General features: G+C 35.5%; 1 protein-coding gene across 8 annotated transcripts in view; it reads left to right on the top strand.

Moving 5' to 3' along the window:
• The window catches only part of LOC143025592 (transmembrane protein 268), a 145148-nt gene extending 129413 nt beyond the window's left edge, over nt 1-15735 (top strand). For 4 of the 8 annotated variants that reach the window (XM_076185509.1, XM_076185508.1, XM_076185504.1 and 1 more), the window contains exon 9: nt 12142-15735. In XM_076185509.1, coding sequence (XP_076041624.1) covers nt 12142-12224 — 83 coding nt within the window. In that variant the 3' untranslated portion in view covers nt 12225-15735. The other 4 variants (XR_012966414.1, XM_076185505.1, XM_076185506.1 and 1 more) reach the window with 3 other exon arrangements.
• The last annotated feature ends 4201 nt before the right edge of the window (nt 15736-19936 follow it).

The raw sequence follows: 19936 nt of genomic DNA, 5'->3' as shown, positions 1-19936 counted from the left end.
AGGTTGTTACTGAAAGGCCTCTTCCTCTCTTCTCCACCCTTTGAGCAGGTACTTCCTCTCCAGATTTCCCTTGAATGTCATCTTTTGGCACTGGCACGTTAGACACCATGCATTATGTTGCACTTTTTTGTCATTATTCTATTGTTCTGAAATTTAGAGCTTTGGAGACTTCTTGCTTTGATGAGCTTATCTTTAGGCACTGCTGTCTCAGGGCTTTGACACTTTTTCTTAGCCTGCTGATCTGGTTTGATGAGACATAAATGAATCTGTGTATTGATACTGCCAGTGATGGAAATGGGTTTTAGGAACTATATATATATATTAAGGGTGTATACAGGATTTATGAAATCATAGTAAATATCTCCATTAATAGAGAGAATGAATATGCAAAAAATCAGAAAATTTAAAAGTAACTATATTTCATGCCTCTACGTACTCCTTCATTTCCGTCACTGGTTACTGCTGTTATCCGATTTACTTACTTGGGTATGGCATCAAATTTAGGCATGGTGTGAGATGAAGGTGCTTTGATATTTAGAATTATTTTATATTACTTCAGGAATGAAATTTTTTAACTTTTTAAGGAATATCATTTGTTAACAGAGATACATAGAATGGCTCTGTTTATTGTTTATGATTGTGTCTTTTGTGTATGAGGACCAGTAACAAAAGATAGTATAATTTTCAGTGAATGAAGCAAATGAGAATGGAATTGATATTCTGGTTTATTCACATCCAGTATCATGGAAAAGATGTATTTCAGTTGGAAACTTTAAGCAGTAGTGGGCAGCACAATCAAAAAAGGACCTTACACAAGCACAATCCAAATGCAAGATCATAAGATTTTCCATTGTTCAATTTGTACAATGTTGCCTAGCACAAGTGCAAACTGCATACGTTTATGTGTAGGGATTACTAAAGCATAAAGATATCTACCTTATTTTCCATATTCAACTATGATGACACAACTTTAAGATGTCAACAAAGGTAGTGATAGCAAATATGCAATGAGGATGATAAAGACTGAAGCATGTTACAACAGAACTGCAATTTAATTTATTTATTCTATATAGTAGTCACAGACTTGATTGTGTAAGCACAAATGATTTTGTGCTTACACACCTGCCTTTTTATGCACAAGAACACAAATCTGCACAAGGTCTCATGCCGTGTATAATGAGCAACTGATATTTATTAGTGTGCAGGGGTGTGCATTTGTGCATTGAACACATCCTTGTGGATCTGCCCAGCTGTGCATATAAGTATTGGAACCTTGAAAGTATTACAGTAGAATATTTACAGATATGTATAAAACTCAAAATACTTGTTGGTATAATTTTTTCAAAGGCACCTGACAGTTGTGCCAAGTGACAGACAAGATAAATGGTCTTAGATAATTGTCCATAGAATGGAAGTCCATTATAACCGAGTTTGAGTGTAATATTGTTTCCTCAAGCTTCATTGATTGGAAACCCCACCAAAGCTGGCAATGATACTTACTTGTCGTTGTTTAGGTATCATCACCATGGACAGTCTGGGGTCCCACCAATCAAACTGAGCTTGTGCCATCCCATAGATCCCTCTTGGAATAAACTCAGAATTGTTGTCTCTGTTGAACTAGTGTGCAACTGTTTCTATTTTACCGGCTTGCTGTAATTGGAGGGGAGCAGTCCTCAGTTGCCAACTCTTTGGTGAAAAGATGGAGGAAGTTGTCAAAACAGAAGTGGAGAGGTCTTGGGCCTGATTCAGCAATTTTCTCATGGATTACTCTATTGAATTTCAAGGATCACAACAGCAAGAATGCAAAATTATCTGCTCTTAATATACAGTATTCTTTGTAGATTATTTTTGTTAAATCCAATGGAAGGATTTTGATTCACCATATCAATAATTGTATGAGGTAAGAATTTAACCAAATTATTTAATAACAGGTTTAGTCATTGTTTGTGATTTTTTCTTCTTCTCTTTTTCTTTTTCTTTTAACTGACCTCATTATAGACCAGAAGGTCTTGTGTCAGCAGTCAGCATGCTTGAAGTAACCAGATAAGTTTAGAAAATAATAAAGTCATAATTTATATTGATGAGGTATTGTTAATTTTTGCAGCCTAGGCACATTTTAGATTTTATGTAGAACTTGAACACCTGTGAAATGTTCATCTGCAAATTTTATCCATCCTTGGTAGTTCAGTTTACATCTGTGCAGTCTAGCCATTGATGTTCTAGTGTATGTTTATGTGATCAGTGCATTTATAAAAATGGGGATTATATGTAGAGTTAGACCTTAAGTTAGTAACACAAACATCAGACTTTCTGACAAATAAACACAAAATTAGGAACAAAACCTTGCATGTATCTTTATATCTACTGATCCTGTCCTGTTGTAATTTATGGTCTGACAGAACCTTTTGATTATGATTATATTTCTGTACATTGTGACTTGGATTTTAATGTATTTTATGTCTCAAAATCATGTAAGACTACTGAACTGGTGACAAAACAGACTTTAATAAATCTGGCAAAAAATCAAGACTCCAACAGAATTACATGCAACTGTTAACTTTTATAATAGTAATTAAATTTTATGTGATAAGATATATAAGTAACCAATATTTAGACAGGAGGGGAACAAATATGCATTTGTTTCTTTCATTTCACATTTGTTCCAAAATCAAAACACTTGTTATAACTTTCCAGAGCAATACTTCATAAAAGCAGTAGTAAAGTTTATATAATTCAAAAGAAGTACATATTAATAAAAGAAAATATTCAATGTGTTCTGACCTTCTGTACTGAATTTAGAATTATTTTGTTCATGAAAAGGTTAATATGAGTTTTACACTCACATGATCAATATATTTCTGAAAAACTGAATTACATGTACATTTAGAATTGTACAGCACTTTTCTTCATACTAAAGCTAGCTCTCTTTACTCATCTGTTAACAGAGTATCTGTTAATAATGCTTCAGATTTAGAATTTCTTGAGCATTAGCAAATGTTTATAAATCATTTATGCTAAAATTAGTGTAGATGCTTATGCTATTTGTGAATATGCAGTCACTCAGATTATTTCCTTAAGATTGTACATAAGTCACACTAAATTTCTCTGTCTGCTTATATTTTTGCACAATAGAAGTGTCCCAATGGGTTGGAGGAGTGGATGTATAGTTGTACTGTACAGGAGGGAGACAGTTATGAATATAGTAGCTTTAGAGGGATCAGTCTGTTGAATGTGGTTAGTAAAGTATATGCATGTTGATTGAAAAAATGAGGAAAGGAACAGAAGAAGTGATTTGGGAAGAGTAATGTAGGTTTAAGAGAGGAGGAAGGTTCATAGATCAAGTATTTAGTAAAACAAGTAGCAATATGTGAAAACTGTTTGACAGGAGATTAGGATGTTCTTTTGGTTCTCATGGACTTTAAGAAGGTGAATGATAGGACTGATAGAGAGTTCTTCAAGAGTATATTCCAGATGTAAGTAATTGGGGTGGGACCAACGAAGGGTACCTGCATGTGGTGGTCTTGCAAGATGTACAGCAAAGGTAACCATTTTAAAAAATCCATCAACTTCCTCACCTCTGTCAGGAAGTGCACCCTTGAGAGGCTGACACTCTATCTCTGGACTAGGGCCAAGATCTCTCTATTATGTTCAACCGACAACCAGTTTCTGATCTCCTCTTTGTACTACTCTCAGCCAGAGACAGAAACAGATTCACTCTGACACAGCACAGACAGCTGTCCAGTTTCTTCTCAGAGGTCTGTGGGAGGTTCCAAAAACTGTTGCTAGCCATTGTGGAACTGAGAGGGTTTTCCACTCAGTGAAACTTGAGGTGACGATTGATTGATTGGAATTGGGGGAAGTGTGTTGAATGCAGTCAAAATTTCTTGCATGAGTCGTCGTCAGCATGTACTCATATCCGAATATCATAGCTTCCAGTCCCAATAGAAGGTTGAATAAAGGAGATGGTGCAGTCATAATTTTTTGCATGAGTAGTAAGGCACAATTAATGAAGGCCAAGCATAGAAAATAAAGGATTTGAAGTGAATGTAAGGTTGTGTCAGGATTGGGTGATATTTCCATAGTTGTACAACATGTATAGATATATTGATAAAGGAGGTTAGCTTTTACTTTAATGTTACCCTCTCCCAGTATCACCATAGCCATTTTCATGTCTTTTTTTCTGTTCTCATCACTCATCATATATATATATATATTTTCTCTATCCTTTCATCACAACAGATTATAGTTTTCTTCTATCTGTATACATACATACATATACCAAGGCTTTTCCCCCCTCACAAGGGAGGTAGCCAAAAAGGAAAAGGCATAAAATCATTCCCACCCATTCCATCCCTGAATACACTCCACACCCCTCCACCCTCCCTCTTATCTTAGCACCTCTTGGATGACGGGTCATCCCTGCACCTTGTCCACTGCCCTGGGTCAGAAGCAGTGTTGCAAGAGTATCTGTATACCAAAGGCTTTTTTCTCCTTATAAGGGTGGACTATCTATCTGTATGCCAAGAGCTTTTTCCCCCATATAAGAGAGGTAGCCAAGTCGGAGGCACGTACCTACTCCCACCCATTGCACTCCCCTCCACCCCTCCCTTCTCAGCTCCTCATGAATAGCAGGTCATAAGGGAAGCAGCCAAGTCAAAAGGCACATACCCACTTCCACCCATTTCACTCCCGTCCGTTCCCATTTAATTAGCATCCTCCTCCCCCCTTGGTCCTCTTCTCATGCAGAAAAAGAGAAAATGGGAAGAAATCCCTTCAGGCTGTGTCAGAATATCATTCACATATAACCACTCCCTACTCCCCCCATCACCTGCACCCTCCTATCTTTGCATCACAGTATCATCTATACACAACCATTCTGCATTCAACCCTACCTCCTACCCTCTCCCTTCCTTGCGTAACACATTCCCCTCTTGCTCAAAGCCCCTTTCACCCCGTCTATCCATCTCATCCTCAGCTGTCCCCTCAAGTTCACTCCATCCACCTTTGCTTTCCACATCTCTTATTAATCTTTCTTCACTCGTTCTGCCTGTGTCCAAACCATCCCAGTACTTTTTCATCAGCCCCATCTGCCATCTCCTTTTCCATCCCCACTCTCCTCCTCACCTCCTCATTCCACACTCTATCCAACCTTGTAATGCCCACAATATTTCTCAAACACATTTAACTATTGCCTCTCAGCTTCTCTTGAATTCTAAGTCTTCACTCTATGCAGTGCTGTTGGCACAATCACTCTTTCACTTTCTTTTCATATCAAGGAAGTAATATTTCCATTCAGCTTGATCTCAGCTTATATCTGTTTTTTTCTCCTATAAATGATCATTTATCTCTAACCAAGTCAATACCATTCCATCAGTATTAGTGCATACCACTTTCAGTCTCTTTATTTTATTTTTTCTCATTCCTCTAATATGTGCTGGTGGAACAGTTATAAGCATATGTGGGTCTTGCATCTTCTTTAAATCATCAAATTCACTTTTTAGTTGTCATTTAATTTTTTTACACTATCTGACTGCTATAAAATCCATCTTCATAGTATAATCATGGTTTTCCATGTTCTTCATGTCATCTCCAAATATTTTAAATAATTTCAACTTTGCCATTGTCTTTTGATGCTGATCCACATTTTCAGTTTCAAGTGTGAAATCTTTAAACCATTTTTAGTCAACTTCCATGTTTCCACTGCTAACCATCATGATTCTTTTATTTTCCATTTTTCCAAAATGTATTGATTCAGTTTGAAATCTAATCAAACATGAATTGGAATCAATCCTTTATCTTGAATCTTTCTTGCAGGAGACTTGTGTCCCCACACTTTTTAGTGATGACCTCTTGAATTGGCCCATAGATCACTCAGAGAAGAAATATTTTGCTGCTATCTCTATTTTGTTAGTGTTAGGTAGTTTAGGATTACATGTTCTGTTTCTCCTGTGTTATGTGTACTGTACATAACCTTATTGAGTTTGGAAATGGATGATTCTGTGTTGCTTCTGCTTCACTGCTGGATGAGAACTCGCCCAGAGGCAAACCAATGTGGTTCTTGCACAAGAGTAATAAATCATCAAAACAGTGATATATACATTATATCAATCAAAAGTTTAATAAGAATACTGCTGTACACTGTACAATCTGGCCTATCCAGGTTGTCAACTGTGAACAAGAGAAGTCATCCTGAAAAATTTTTCAGTGCATGATAGGGATGATATATTTCTTGGCACAGAATTTATTATATATTACTTAGAATATTTACACTACAAACTGGCCTATCCAGGTTGTCAACTGTGAACAATGGAAATCATCCTGAAAATTTTTTAAGTGCATGAGAGGGATGATATATTTCTTGGCACAGAATTTATTATATATTACTTTTGCAAGAGATGTACAGTTTCCCTCTAATACGTTTCAATTCTTTAGTTGGACATTTGTTTTAGTTTCGTCTTTACCAAAAAAATTTAATGAGTAAAATTTGCTTTCGCCTAATTTTTTAGTCAGTTTGACCATTTTCCATATATTCCTCCCATAAGAGTATACAATAAAAGGAAGTTTACCAAAAGATAGTATCACTAATTTAAATGAATGTAGCTTTTTAGAGATATAACTGTAAATATATGCCACACTCTATAATGATAAATTATTTTTCATTATTAAACTATTTAAATAATGTTAGAACTTCTTTGCCCAAGTGCCAAGTTTCTGAGGACTCGTATAATAAGTTACTCAATGATTTCACTTATTTGCTTTTAGGATGTTATCAGCTCTGTGATTTCTGGAAATGGGGACAGAACCTCCCACACACAGGATACAACATGGCTTGAGCGTGTGCCATCCTCAGCAGTGTCTACCGCTGACTCAATTTCTCTTCCCTCTTAGGTTTTAACTACTGTATTGTGTTGCTAATTCCTTCCCAGCATGTATGTTTAGGATACTCTGTATACATATGCCTCCTTTTGATCTTTTTATAGTCATAGCATTAAGGCAGAAATATAATCCTGCATTTGTAATTTTTGTATATCACTTCAGCAGATCTTATGTCCTACCTTGTTGATGACTCTGTAATGCATTCATTACAGTCAGTGTGTACATTTGAGAAAAAAAAAGGAGAAAGACCCAGAATCTCTTTGAGACAAATGAAAGATGTATTCACATTTGTTATATAGATCTCCATATTTATGATAATAAGAAATTAATTGTGTAGGTTGATCAATTTGTGTGTATTGATTCAGAGAATTGAGGAAATTAATATCATGGTGAACTCCCTTGCAGTTATTATCCTTTTCTTGCATGGGAAGGGAAGTTATATATAATACATCACTACATACACTATATGTATACACATGCATGTATATACATATATATATACATAAATATGTGTGTGTATGTGTATATATATATATATAATTTCTATATAACTTGCCCAAAATGTGGTGGTTTCATGCAGACTGATACATTACATCTGAAAACATTTAAATTGGCACTCTCCCCACCCCATGTCTATCTCTCTTTCTGTCACAATCACACACATACGAATGCCTTTAGATGTGTTTTCTCCCTACTGCATATTATTTGTAATCACTATAACCTATGAGGTTACAAAATTTTATTCATATATATATATATATATATAAATAATATGCATGCCAATGGATTTTAAAAGGTAGCTGAATCAATGCATGCCTTGACTTTTCATGGAAGGAAAATATAGACAGGAAGATCCCCCACCTTCACCCCACCCCTTTTAGTTGCATCTTACATCACACATAGGAACACTGGCAACAATCTTATCTACCACCACAGAAGCATTATATAGTTGTGTGTATATGTATATCTTTTAATATAACCCATGGTACAGGGCCACCAAACTTACTTTGTTGAGGATCTACATAACTTTAACCAGATATGTTCACTTGTATGGAAAGTAGATTAAGTGAGCAATGAACAACTAATTCTGATGAAAAACATGACTTGTGCTTACATAGCTCTTGTCAAATGACCTTGCAGCCATATGGGACAAAAAAGGTCCTTTTCTGTTTACCTATATAGTTAGGTAGAAAACTCGAGTCTTGTAGAAACACACATAATTTATTAATAAATTGTTATGATCGTATTTAGCTGGTTAACACTACAGGAACCAAACATTCCATTAATGAGGGAAAAAAAAAGCATGGAGAAGTGTGATTCATAAAAATAATTTATTTGATCTTGCATGGGCTAGTGCATCTTCTATTGCATTTTTTTTTTTTTTTAGTGATTGCATTTTCTAACATGTATTTTTGTTAACCCTCTTTGCTTGTATGTGCATTGATTTGTTTTGTTCCCACTAAAATGTTTTCTGCTTGTTGATGTGTTGTAAATATTTGTTTAGTAATTTTTGTTTGTATATATGGTTTTCAGGTCCGTGCCAGATATGCATTCAAATGGCAAACCTTACTCCATCAGGCTTTTCATCTGCAATGTAACACACCATATACTGTTTTGGCAGATTAAAAGCTATTCTTGCTGTGCCTTTATAATATTATGCAGACATAATACATTGTTCTGCTTTGGTACCACAGTTTTCACCCATAATACCCCAGTTTTATTATAGTTCTTAGCTGGTTATTATCAGCATGATAGCAAGTTTCCTTATGAAAAAATCAGAATATTGTTGCAAATCAATTAATTGAGATTATTAGTCTCAAAGGAAGAATACATCTTTTATGGGGCAGCTCTTGTACAAATTCTTACCCAAAATGTAATGATGTGACATATCATGTTAAGAATTTTTAGTGGGGTTGAAGAAATAGATACCTGGGTATGCGTGTGCATGAATCACTGATGAGAGTGCAGGGGAATGCTTATAAACTGTTTGTGCCTGTACCTTGCTGTATTGCCTTATTAGATACGTTAATGTCATCTTGGCTTGATCTGTTTCTATGCTTTTGTGTCACCTCCATTTTGCCATAAAATTTGTGAAAAAATAAGATGAATAGAGAATGAAAGTAATGAGTGAAATATCTTTTTTACAATTACAAGGTTGTGGAATCATCCCATTGAAATAATTATTTCATGACTTTGGTGTATATGTATATTGTACAGGAATATATTGAATTTGAAGTTTGGAATTACCCAGCAGGGTAACATGAAGTACATAAGGCATTAAACATAATTGGATGTTCTCAGAAATCATAATTTAGACAATGTAATGTTTAATTTCCTCATGCACTGTGTTTATAAACTACTGAAAGCTAATATGGGTAGATACCATAGTCTATAATGTATAATATTTTTGTATTGTTAAATATTGTACCCTAAGTAATGAACTGTCCGAGATAATACCTTCCTACCTATTGCACCCAATGGAACTTTGTATGACATGGCCCTTGAGTATTTCATCTGTTTTTGGTAACATTTGCCAACATTACCTAATGATTGTGAATTATGACTGATGTTTGTAGAGGAAAGTATAATAAGCCTAATGTTTTAATTTGAGAAAAATAGAGACTTTTTGTTGTTACTCATCTCACTGTCTGTCTATATACCAAAAGGTCTTTCCCCTCACAAGGGGTAGAGCCAGGCAAAGCATGCACCCATCCTAACACTTATTGTTAGTCATACAAAGCTAATTCATCAACTTATTCATTTGCCAGGAATCATTCTAATTTAAATAGCACAGCATTTTGCGAGGTGGGGCAGCCTTGCTGTGGATGTGCTGTGTCTTGTTTCTGATCTGGGGCAGTGGGCGAGATGCAGGGACGACCTGTCATCCAATATGAGCCAACAAAAGTGGGAGGGAGGGTGCAAAATGGGAGTGGAGTGTGTGGGGATGAAATGGGTGGAAGTGAATTTATGCTTTTGACTTTGGCTACCTCCTTTCTAAGGGGGAAAAAAGTCTTGGTATATGTATGTACGTATTTTGCAAGGAGTACTTAATTACAAGAATGCAGTGTGGTTACCAGCAAGTGGTTGCCCTGTAAGACAGACATTAGAGAATTATCTCTCAGCTACCATCTTCAAAATACATCAACATTATCACCTCCTGCTGGAAGTGCAGCACTAAAAGGCCGACACTCCGTTTCAAGACTGGGCCCAAGATCTCTCTCTTGATTCCAGTTGTATTTCCTTCACTTTTTTTACATAAAGAAAGCTAATAACAAGCAGTTGTTCACCTCCCTCTGTAATACTGGTATTTTTTACTTAAATGAAATGAGAAGTTAATTTGAACAGATTTTTATTTATTCACTTAAGTCTTTTTATTTTCAATGAATAAACCAAGTAGGTATAATTACAACTGAGCACAGGAACTTGGAACGGAGTCCAATATTATATTGAGATATTTGATCATACTAAGGAAATTGGATACTGATAAACACAACACTGTGGTCACCAGGAAAAGGGAGAAGTGTAAACAAGAAATATATTGACTAATTTTCCACTCTTCAATTCAAGATATCTAAGTTGTACAATAATTTCCATGATGATCAGATTTGACAATCTCATTCCACCATAACACTTGGAGAAAACTTTGTGGTAGCTTGGTCCGAGAAATAAGGCAGTTAGTATGAGAAAAAAAAATTGAATGAACAAGTGAATAAAAAAGTGAATCAAATTAATTTGTCTGCAACACCGTAATGGTCCGCTGGCTGTTCTCAAAGAAGGAAATTCAATCAAGTTCCAGTACATACACAAACGGGCAATAACTATTCTTCTGAACTTATGTCCCTATCATCTAGTAATGGAGGCCAAACCTTAACATTTCTCTTTTGTACATACATATACCAATGGTTTTTTCCCCCTTACAAGGGAGGTAGCCAAAGTCAAAGGCACAAAATCCACTGTCACCCATTCACCACCCGTCCCTCCCTCAATTCTTAGCTCCTCATGCATGACAGGTCATCCCTGCATCTCACCCACTGCCCTGGGTCAGAAGCAAAGTAGCAAGACACTGCAAGGCTGCTTCATTTAATCAGCGACCCCCCCTAACTACAATTGTGATAGTGTATTATGTTTAATGGATGCCCGGCCCATATGGATGGAGTTCTCACCTTAATATCCCACATGTGTTATTTTGCAACATTACTCACTATTGACAATGGCTTTGTAAATCGTCACCTATCCTAATTGAGTTATTCACATCAGGCAGCTCTAATTACTTATATTTCTGGTGTTATGGGATTATTCCAACTCTCCCAGTGTCTTACTTTGTGGAATTTTTGGTCAGTTCCCAGTATAAAGCTCTGTCCTCTCAGATTTGGACGAGTGGATACCCAAGATCTGGGGCATGCCATCTTTTCCCGTTAAAGCCTGGAGGGTACAGTAGGGGTGGCAAAGGTGGTTCTTTAGCTATGGAAATGGGACATACCAGATAGGGAGAAATGACCAGGGGAGGGGTAGTACACCTTACCACCGATATCCGATTATATCTACAATGGCTTTGATTGGTCCCAGTGCCTGGCCGTCGGCCAAAAACTCGTAAATCAATCAATCAATCACAATGGCTTTGATTCCTGAAATGTTCTCTGAACCTATAAATATACATAAACAAATAATTGAACCAGGAGTCCCAGCACTATGTTTCTACTATTGATAACTGGTGACATAGAAACTCTCTCAAACTTATACAACACAGACAACAATTCATCTCGCTGTGAAAGTCTGAAGACTGTTGACAGTCCACAATTGTGCTGTAGGTTTCCAGTAAGTGGAACTCGAGACAACAATTATTATTATCATCCTTATTATTAACTTTGACTTGTCCATTTCCTTTACAAGGGAGAAAAGGTCTTGTAGTTTGCATTGATGTTTTTATTATTGCAAGGGGGGACGGAGAGGGGGGGTCGCCGATTAAATGAAGCGGCCTTGCTGTGGATGTGCTGTGTCTTGCGACACTGCTTCTGACCCAGGGCGGTGGGCAGGGTGCAGGGATGACCCGTCATCCGGGAGGTGCTCAGATGAGAGGGAGGGTGGGAGGGGTGTGGAGTGTATGTAGGGATGAAATGGGTGGGAGTGTTTTTATGCCTTTCCCTTTTTGGCTACCTCCCTTGTAAGGGGGAAAAAGCCTTGGTATATGTATGTATGATTATTATCACAATGCATTGATAATTATTATTATTATCTCTCCTTCGCTCTCCCTCTCTTTCTCTTTAGCTGAGTTAGAGTATCATTACACCTGGTGGAACTCAGGAGTTGAGGCAATTCGAGTCTTGCTTGACAGGAAGACACCTTCATAGCCCTCTCCGAGAGAAGTTTGTGATGTTAACGTGAACTATTGTTATTATTATTATCATTATTATTGTTGTTGTTGTTATTACTATTATTATTATTATTATCATCATAAATATTGTTATTATTATATAATCATATTTATTATTATTATTATGCTGTGATGCATAAAAGAGAGTGGTTGGGGGAAAGGGTAGTTAGGGTGTGGTTATGAATGAAGGATATTTTGATGCAGCCTTAAGGGATTTCTCCCCTCTTTTTCTGCATGAGGGGATGGAGAGGTGGGGGTCACCTATTAAATAAAGTGGCATTTCTGTGGATGTGATGTCTTGCATTGCCTATGACCCAGGGTAATGGGCAAGATGCAAGGATGACCCTTCATCCAGAAGGAGCCAAAAAAGAGGGAGGGAGGGATGATGGATGGGAGTGGAGTGGATGGGGATGAAATGGGTGGGAGTGGAATTATGCTTTTTGACTTTGGCTACCTCCCTTGTATGGAAAAAAAAACTAGTATATGTTTGTTTGTATTATTATTAATCTTCATCATCATCACTGCACTTTGGAATTAAATTTGTGATTGTTTTTAAATAGTACATTGATCTCTTGTAATAAATATCTGAAACCAATGATGGGTACCTGCAAGGTGGACAGTGAAGCTGCACATTTTCAAAAGCCATCAACCCCATCACCTTTATCAGGAGATGCATCCATGAGAGGCTGACACGTGGTCTTTGGACTGGGCCCAAGATCTTATTCTATCATTTTCAACTATATTTCTTACATTTTTCACATATGGAGAGCTGAGAACTGTCAGCTGCTCCCTTTCACCTACCAATTTCAGATAGTGACAAAAACAGTCTCGCACTAACAGAGCACAGACAGCAGTCCAGAATTTCCTTCCAGAGTGAGATGTAGAGCTGCAAGTTTTCCACCAAGTAAAACACGAGGAAACAATTAATTAGATAACTTTTAGTTATGAACCTGTTATGAAAAGAAGATAGGGAAGTATATGATATTGTTTTTAATTTCGATCCAAATGCAGGCCAACAATTGGTACCTGTATGTATTGGTCCTGTAAAATAGACATCAAAGAGAATCGTCTCCCTACTACTTGAAAATAGTACATAGTATAATGACTCCATGTATTGCATTAGTTAATTTCAGAAGCACCAACAATATGTGGAAATGACACAGTGCAAACCCTAGAATATATGTACACAACCTAATTTTGTTTCACAGCTTTGGAATCACGTCTCTTTGGGTAAGAAATAGTTTTATGGAGTTAAATCACTATGAAAGTATTGATAATCCAGAAAATAATAAATAAAAATTGTGTTAATATAATCATGGTAGCCAAGTAGATAATTGTAGTAAATTTGCATCACTGTAGAAAGATTTGTGCAAATGAACTGGAGTTTAACTATCAATACAGCTACCATGATTATATAATATTCCTACCATTGGTGAGTTGGATCAAGGACATGGTTCATTAAATTCCACACTATAAAGTCCTCTGTAAAGGGGTATGGTTCTGGTCTCCTGATAAGGGGAGTTTCACAACATTAAAACAAATCAATCGTCAACAATAGATACTTAATTATTGTTTTGCACATTATCACAATTTTCATAGTGATTTAACTCCGTAAAAAAATATATTGTCTTGCTGCATTGCCTCTGACCTGAGTAGTGTGGAGGAACATGGAGATGACTCTGTCCATGAGATGCTAAGATTAGAGGTTCTAGACTGCATATGAGTTTTGGATGTGTGTAGGATGGGTATATTTTTTACTTGGCCATTTCCCCTATACAAAGGAAGAGCCCTTTTGGTATATATATATATATGTACACTTGCACCTTTAAGCAAATTTTATATCAGGTACACCACTATTTCAATTAAAAACATTCCATATTTGTTCCTAGATATAAATTCAAATTATAGGTATTCAGGTGCACTGTTAGTTAATGTTACAGGAAATATTGTCAAATTAAATCATATTATGTACATTAATTTAAGAAAAAATCAGGTGGTTTCAAAATACATTTTCAACAGTAATTCAGCACATAATATAGTGGAGATCTTACTTGTATTATACTGTGAATATATTATGTTCTGTGAGAGCTACATTGTAGTTCAGAATGATAGTGTGAATGTTATGTATTGTGGTGGTCCACTGCACTTCACCACATGATATATATATAAATATATGATTTTTCTTTTTTCTTTTTTATCTTCTAATGAGAGTTATATACAAAGTTGTCATGATTTTTTAATTTACTGGAACTGTTGACTTTTTCCTGGCAGTAAAGCTTTTAATGAAATTTAATAGCCATCAGAGCAGAGATATAATATAGAAATGACTGATACAGTATTTTAGAAATATCTATATGGATACACTATGTTTCTTACCAAACCAGGAGCAGGTGTGTATAGTTTTTGTCAGTGTGTTTGAAACTTGTAAATAGAAATTACTATTCACTCTTTGGATTAAGAAAAAACTGTAAATGTATATATTTTGTGAAGCTAAATATATATGGGTTTCATGCAGTTCATCATTGCTTGAAAATATTCATGTGTCTTCTCAAGAATGTGTAGGGAAGCATTTATTTAATATCCCCTAGTTATTTTAGTACAATAAATATGTAATATGGATACTTAAACTGTACAGGAGAATCAGGTCAATATTTATCAGTTATTTATAATGGTTATTTCTGTCACTGTAAGGCTATACTTGAGCCATGTACTTTACTTCTATTTAAGTGCAAGGGCAGATGTGTGCTTTGCCTTTCATTAGAGCCAGGAAACTCTTGTCAAGATCATGGCAGATGCATATGGCACAAGGAAAGTATGCAAGCACAGCACAGCCAGCAGTGTAAAATAAGACAAAGGTTAACCATATAATCCGTCCATGGCTGATAGCCTCATATCCACAGCTAAATGAGTAGTGCTGGTTTTTATTAGGGTTTGAAGATGTCATTTTATTATAAAGCTTTAATCATTAGTAATGGCAAATTATATAATTGTATAGTGGTGCCAGTGTGGTGGGATTATGTGTTGATGTTTAATTATGATTAGATGAATATGGAATTGTGAAATAGGATGTCTTATAACTTTCATGATGTTGAAGAAAGAAAGAATTTTATTTTGTTGGCTTCCATATCTCAAATAATTTTAGGGACTGAAATTGCTGGAGTAATTTTACTAAAAGTTTGAATGTGTATGTGTATACACACACACATACAGACATGTGTATGTATGTATTTGTATGTATATGTGGGTCTTCTGCAAGAGAGACTGGAGTCAATGAATTGATTGATATATGTATAAATGACTACTAGAATGTATATCATTTTGTGAACCTTAGAAAGAGATGATGTAGTAATTAGAGTCATTTGAAACATCACTCATTCTGTTTTATGCACTTTATAAGATTGTGAATGTATCTGAAAAGACCCATTAATCTTATTATGATAGGAATGAAAGTAAGAACATAATTCATGAAAAAAATAAATTAATAAATATTTGTTTTTTAGTTGGAGTGTTGTGCCAGACTTATTAATTGTTAGTTGCACATACAAAAGAAAGAAATACAAATAATTTCACACTTTAATTGACTCCAATAGATTTGCATAAAACTGATATTTTCCCAATTAAAAACACCCTTAAAGTGATTTTATATAGATTTTGGATGCTGATAAGCAGTTTTAACACTTACTTCCTATAGATTTTACTAAAAGAGACAGTAGCCATATGGTATCAGATAAAAGATAACAGGTGACTAAAATTGTTTTAAGATTGTTCCAGAATGACGATTGTTGCCTTTTCTAACAGTTACTTCCTAAATATATTACAAAATGAGAAGCAGTAGCCTAGTGGAAACTCTTACATATATCAGATAAATGAAATTGAAGACTGTTCCAGAATTACCATTGTTGCCTTATTCCTATGAAAAAAACCTGTTTTCATTTTCAAAATTTCATATTTTCATCAGTAGCTTTGCTCTATAAACCTTTGATTTTTGTTCACATTATTTTACTTTGAAATAAAGTTACACAGCATATAATCATTGTTCATCGCAAGTGTGATTGTTATGTATGAATATGGTTCATAAGCACAAAACAGGAATGCCATATCATTTACAGACATTTGATTTACTTAATTTGTATTTCATATATATATATATGTATGTATGTATATGTATATAAATAAGTATATATGGATGTGTGCATGTTTAAAGAGATGTGAGTGAGACTGAAAATCAGAACCCTTGTGCAAAGGGCTTTGGAAGTTGTAGACAAGATATTGTGTTACTGTGTTGTTCAGTAGTAGTGATTTGTTTATGCCATCCACAATATGTATCAATAAATAGCTATAATGATATAACTTACAATTTTCATTATCCATGTAGAGGAATGTCTATCAAGCAAGGAAGAAATAGTGGTAAAGATAGTAGTGAATGGATAGATGTTATTAATGGATTGAAGGATCAAGAAGTGGGCCGAAAGAAAAACATCCTTTTCCTCACCCTCTCCTTCCTCTAGGTTTGATTTCCATCAAGGAATCAATGCCGTGAGTGAGGCAGTGACTGAAACTGACAGTACTGTATATTCGGTTACTGTTAAGCTTTTTTCCTACTATCAAGGAGTTAATTTTTACACTTAACACTAAAAAGTTCCCTGATAATGGTGAATGAGGGTAGGGACGGGAGAAAATTATCTTTGGAACTTCTTTGTCATAACCTACACAGGTGGCAAAGCAGCCACATTAATCATTATGTAGTGGGATAAGACACTGCAGTTCACCAGCAGCCTGTAGAACTGAGCAGCCCTTATTAGAACCCACACTGCTCACCCCACTTGGGGTAAAGACTAGAAAAAGTGTTAGTTGCCACGTCTATCGAAATCAACAACAAATGTGAGGACGTAGCCTTTAATTTGTATGGCGTTTCGCTTGTTAAAACTTTTTCAATTACATAGTCGTAATAAACCTTTAATCTCAGTCATGTGTAAAACGACAATGTACTTGAAAAAGCTGTAACAACCGAAACGTCGTACTGATAAAAGCTCCGTCCTCACATTTGGTGTTTATTTCGATAGAAAAAGTCTCAAAGTTCCTTACCCCCGACCTGAATGGGGCGCAATTAATTATAATAACATTATCATTATTAATTAATTATAATATAATAGCATTAATATAGTAATAATGATAACAATGATACTAATAATTATATCAATGATAATAATGATGAATTATCATAACAACGGAATAAAAGGGAGGGAGGAAAAGACCCCAAACCAAATTTCCTCTGTCGAAATGCCGCCCCGCCTCACAAAACTGTATTTTGAATGGAGCGAGAACATCTCTTCCTGCGCGACACACAAAATCGAGAACAGTCTACAGTGGTTATACAAGAGCAACTGTCCACCCTCCTCACTGTAATAATTGATGTCGTTGATGTTATCAACAAACCTAACCACTACAATCAATGACTGGCACCCCGGGCAAATTAATTATTACTTCTTGCATTCCTCACCCTCTGCAAACGACACCAGCCAATCTTTTCTTTCGGCGCCAAATCAACACCTGTACTCTGCTCCCCAATCAGAAAACACCACTTCGGAAACACTATCAGACCTTCAGACTTTACCTAACTTCTCCCACCTATCATCTCCTAGTGGATTTTATTGCAATGCATTCACTTTGGGAGACACCACCACAACTCCACAAGAATTTTTTCATAATAAATTCCCAATTAACAGTTCCCTTTTGCTGTACATCATGGACAAACCTACCGCCTTTCTTCTCCGAACAAAATAATCAACTAAAACGATAAATGGACATAGTATAGCAGAAAAAAATAAAAATAAAACGAAAAAAACGACTGGAGCAAGGGAGACTCGGTTCAATAGGGAAATGGAAAAAACTGAAAATAAGGTGAAAGAAATAACTGGAATAAGGAAGAAAATGGCAGCTGACCGAAAAAAAAATACGAGTTGACGTGTGGACAGTCCGGAGAGCAAGGTAAGGGGGAAATTGTATACTGTAAGTTTTGTAATAAATCATACCATTCCAAAGAGGAATGTTCAGGTTTCTTCCGCCGTATAAGGAAGGTAGCCAGTCAAGGCACGTACCCACTGCCATCCACGACGCCTAGCTCTTTGTGGATGACAGATCAAATACCTACCATCTGTCCATTGCCCGGGTCAGAACCAATACCTGTAAATATATGTTCCACAGTAATTATAATAAATAAGTATAATGTCAAAATCTTGGATGACTGGATCGACCACTGCATCAATCATTTTTCCATTATCAAGTTTGGGTAGATTTTTTTTTTTTTTCAAATTCCAGTGGTACTCATCAGTCCAATATTGACATGCACTCCCTTGAGCACATGCATTGTATTTCAAGAAAAAAATGCAATAAGAGTACAATGAAGTTAATGCTGGTAAACCAGATTTATCTAAATTTGTCAGGTAATTTGTATAAACCTTGCGATAAAGCACCGAGTTATACGTTGAAATATTTCTCTCTGGAAACTTTTAATTTATTATTATTATTATTATTATTATCATTATTATTATTATCATTATTATTATCATCCTCATTATTATTATTATTATTATTATTATCATTATTATTATCATCATTATTATTATCATCATTATTATAATTATTATTATCATTATTATTATCATTATTATTATTATTATTATTATTATTATTATTATCATTATTATTATTATCATTATTATTATTACGTTACTTTATATCCTGAATTTCTGCTCTTACATCACTGTTTCTATACTATTTTTCCGCTTTGGATATGAGACCATACTTCTCAAATTTCTTGTGACGGAGGCAGCCTGAGGGTTAGACCAGCATTTCTATAGGCATCAGTGAATCGGTATCATGTTGCATCCTATAGTTAGCAGAGAGGTCTTTGCAAGTAAAGAATCTGCCTCAACTTTGCTCACACGAGGAATCCCCTAACCTCACGGGATGGGGATAGATTCTTTATTTGATTCGTATATTACTATATGTTGTGCAAAATCTAATAAATGGAATTTTCATCTTCTTTTTTTATGGTTGTCATATTTCATTATCAATCCTGTATCTTCAGAAGCGGGGCGGGGTTTTTCATCGTCTGATTAAAATCGCGTGGCGGCAGCTAGAATTAACGACAAAAGTGGAACTCTGCGACCGTTTTAATCATTCTACTGTGGTGTTGCTTCCTACAGTTGATTGTGTTTGGTGTTTGCTAGAACAAACCCTTCATATGACGCTGTTGCAGCGAAATACCCTTAATCTGTAATCCTTCAATAGATCGACCTCCCATTCAAAACAAGTGTCACCGACTTAGTTGAGGTAAAATTATATAATAATCATGTAAGCAGAGTATTCCCCCCTCAGAGAACGAAAATGTGATCTTAGGGGTAGTTGCGTGATCTTTGATTTTAAAAAACACATCTGTCATTAATAACCTATATAAATCGTTACTTCGTACACATTTGAAATATGTTGTTTCCGAATGGTATGAAGAGAAGTAACAGTTCGAAAACTTAAATATCAGTAATAACATTTGTTCATGTAGATAGACACGCTCATAACAATCTAAAATTTCCAGTAGCTTGGTAAGTAAGTTTATTTAAGATAATGTTCGTATATACAGAACATGGAAATGAAAAATATCCTATGGTGACAACGTTCGGGTGCGCTCAT

Source organism: Oratosquilla oratoria, chromosome 5, assembly GCF_046742065.1.
Source record: "Oratosquilla oratoria isolate Oo_2021 chromosome 5, ASM4674206v1, whole genome shotgun sequence".
In the NCBI taxonomy this organism is placed as follows: Eukaryota; Metazoa; Arthropoda; class Malacostraca; order Stomatopoda; family Squillidae; genus Oratosquilla; species Oratosquilla oratoria.
The sequence above is the reverse complement of the archived record's forward strand: the minus strand, read 5'-3'. Positions and strand labels throughout refer to the sequence as shown.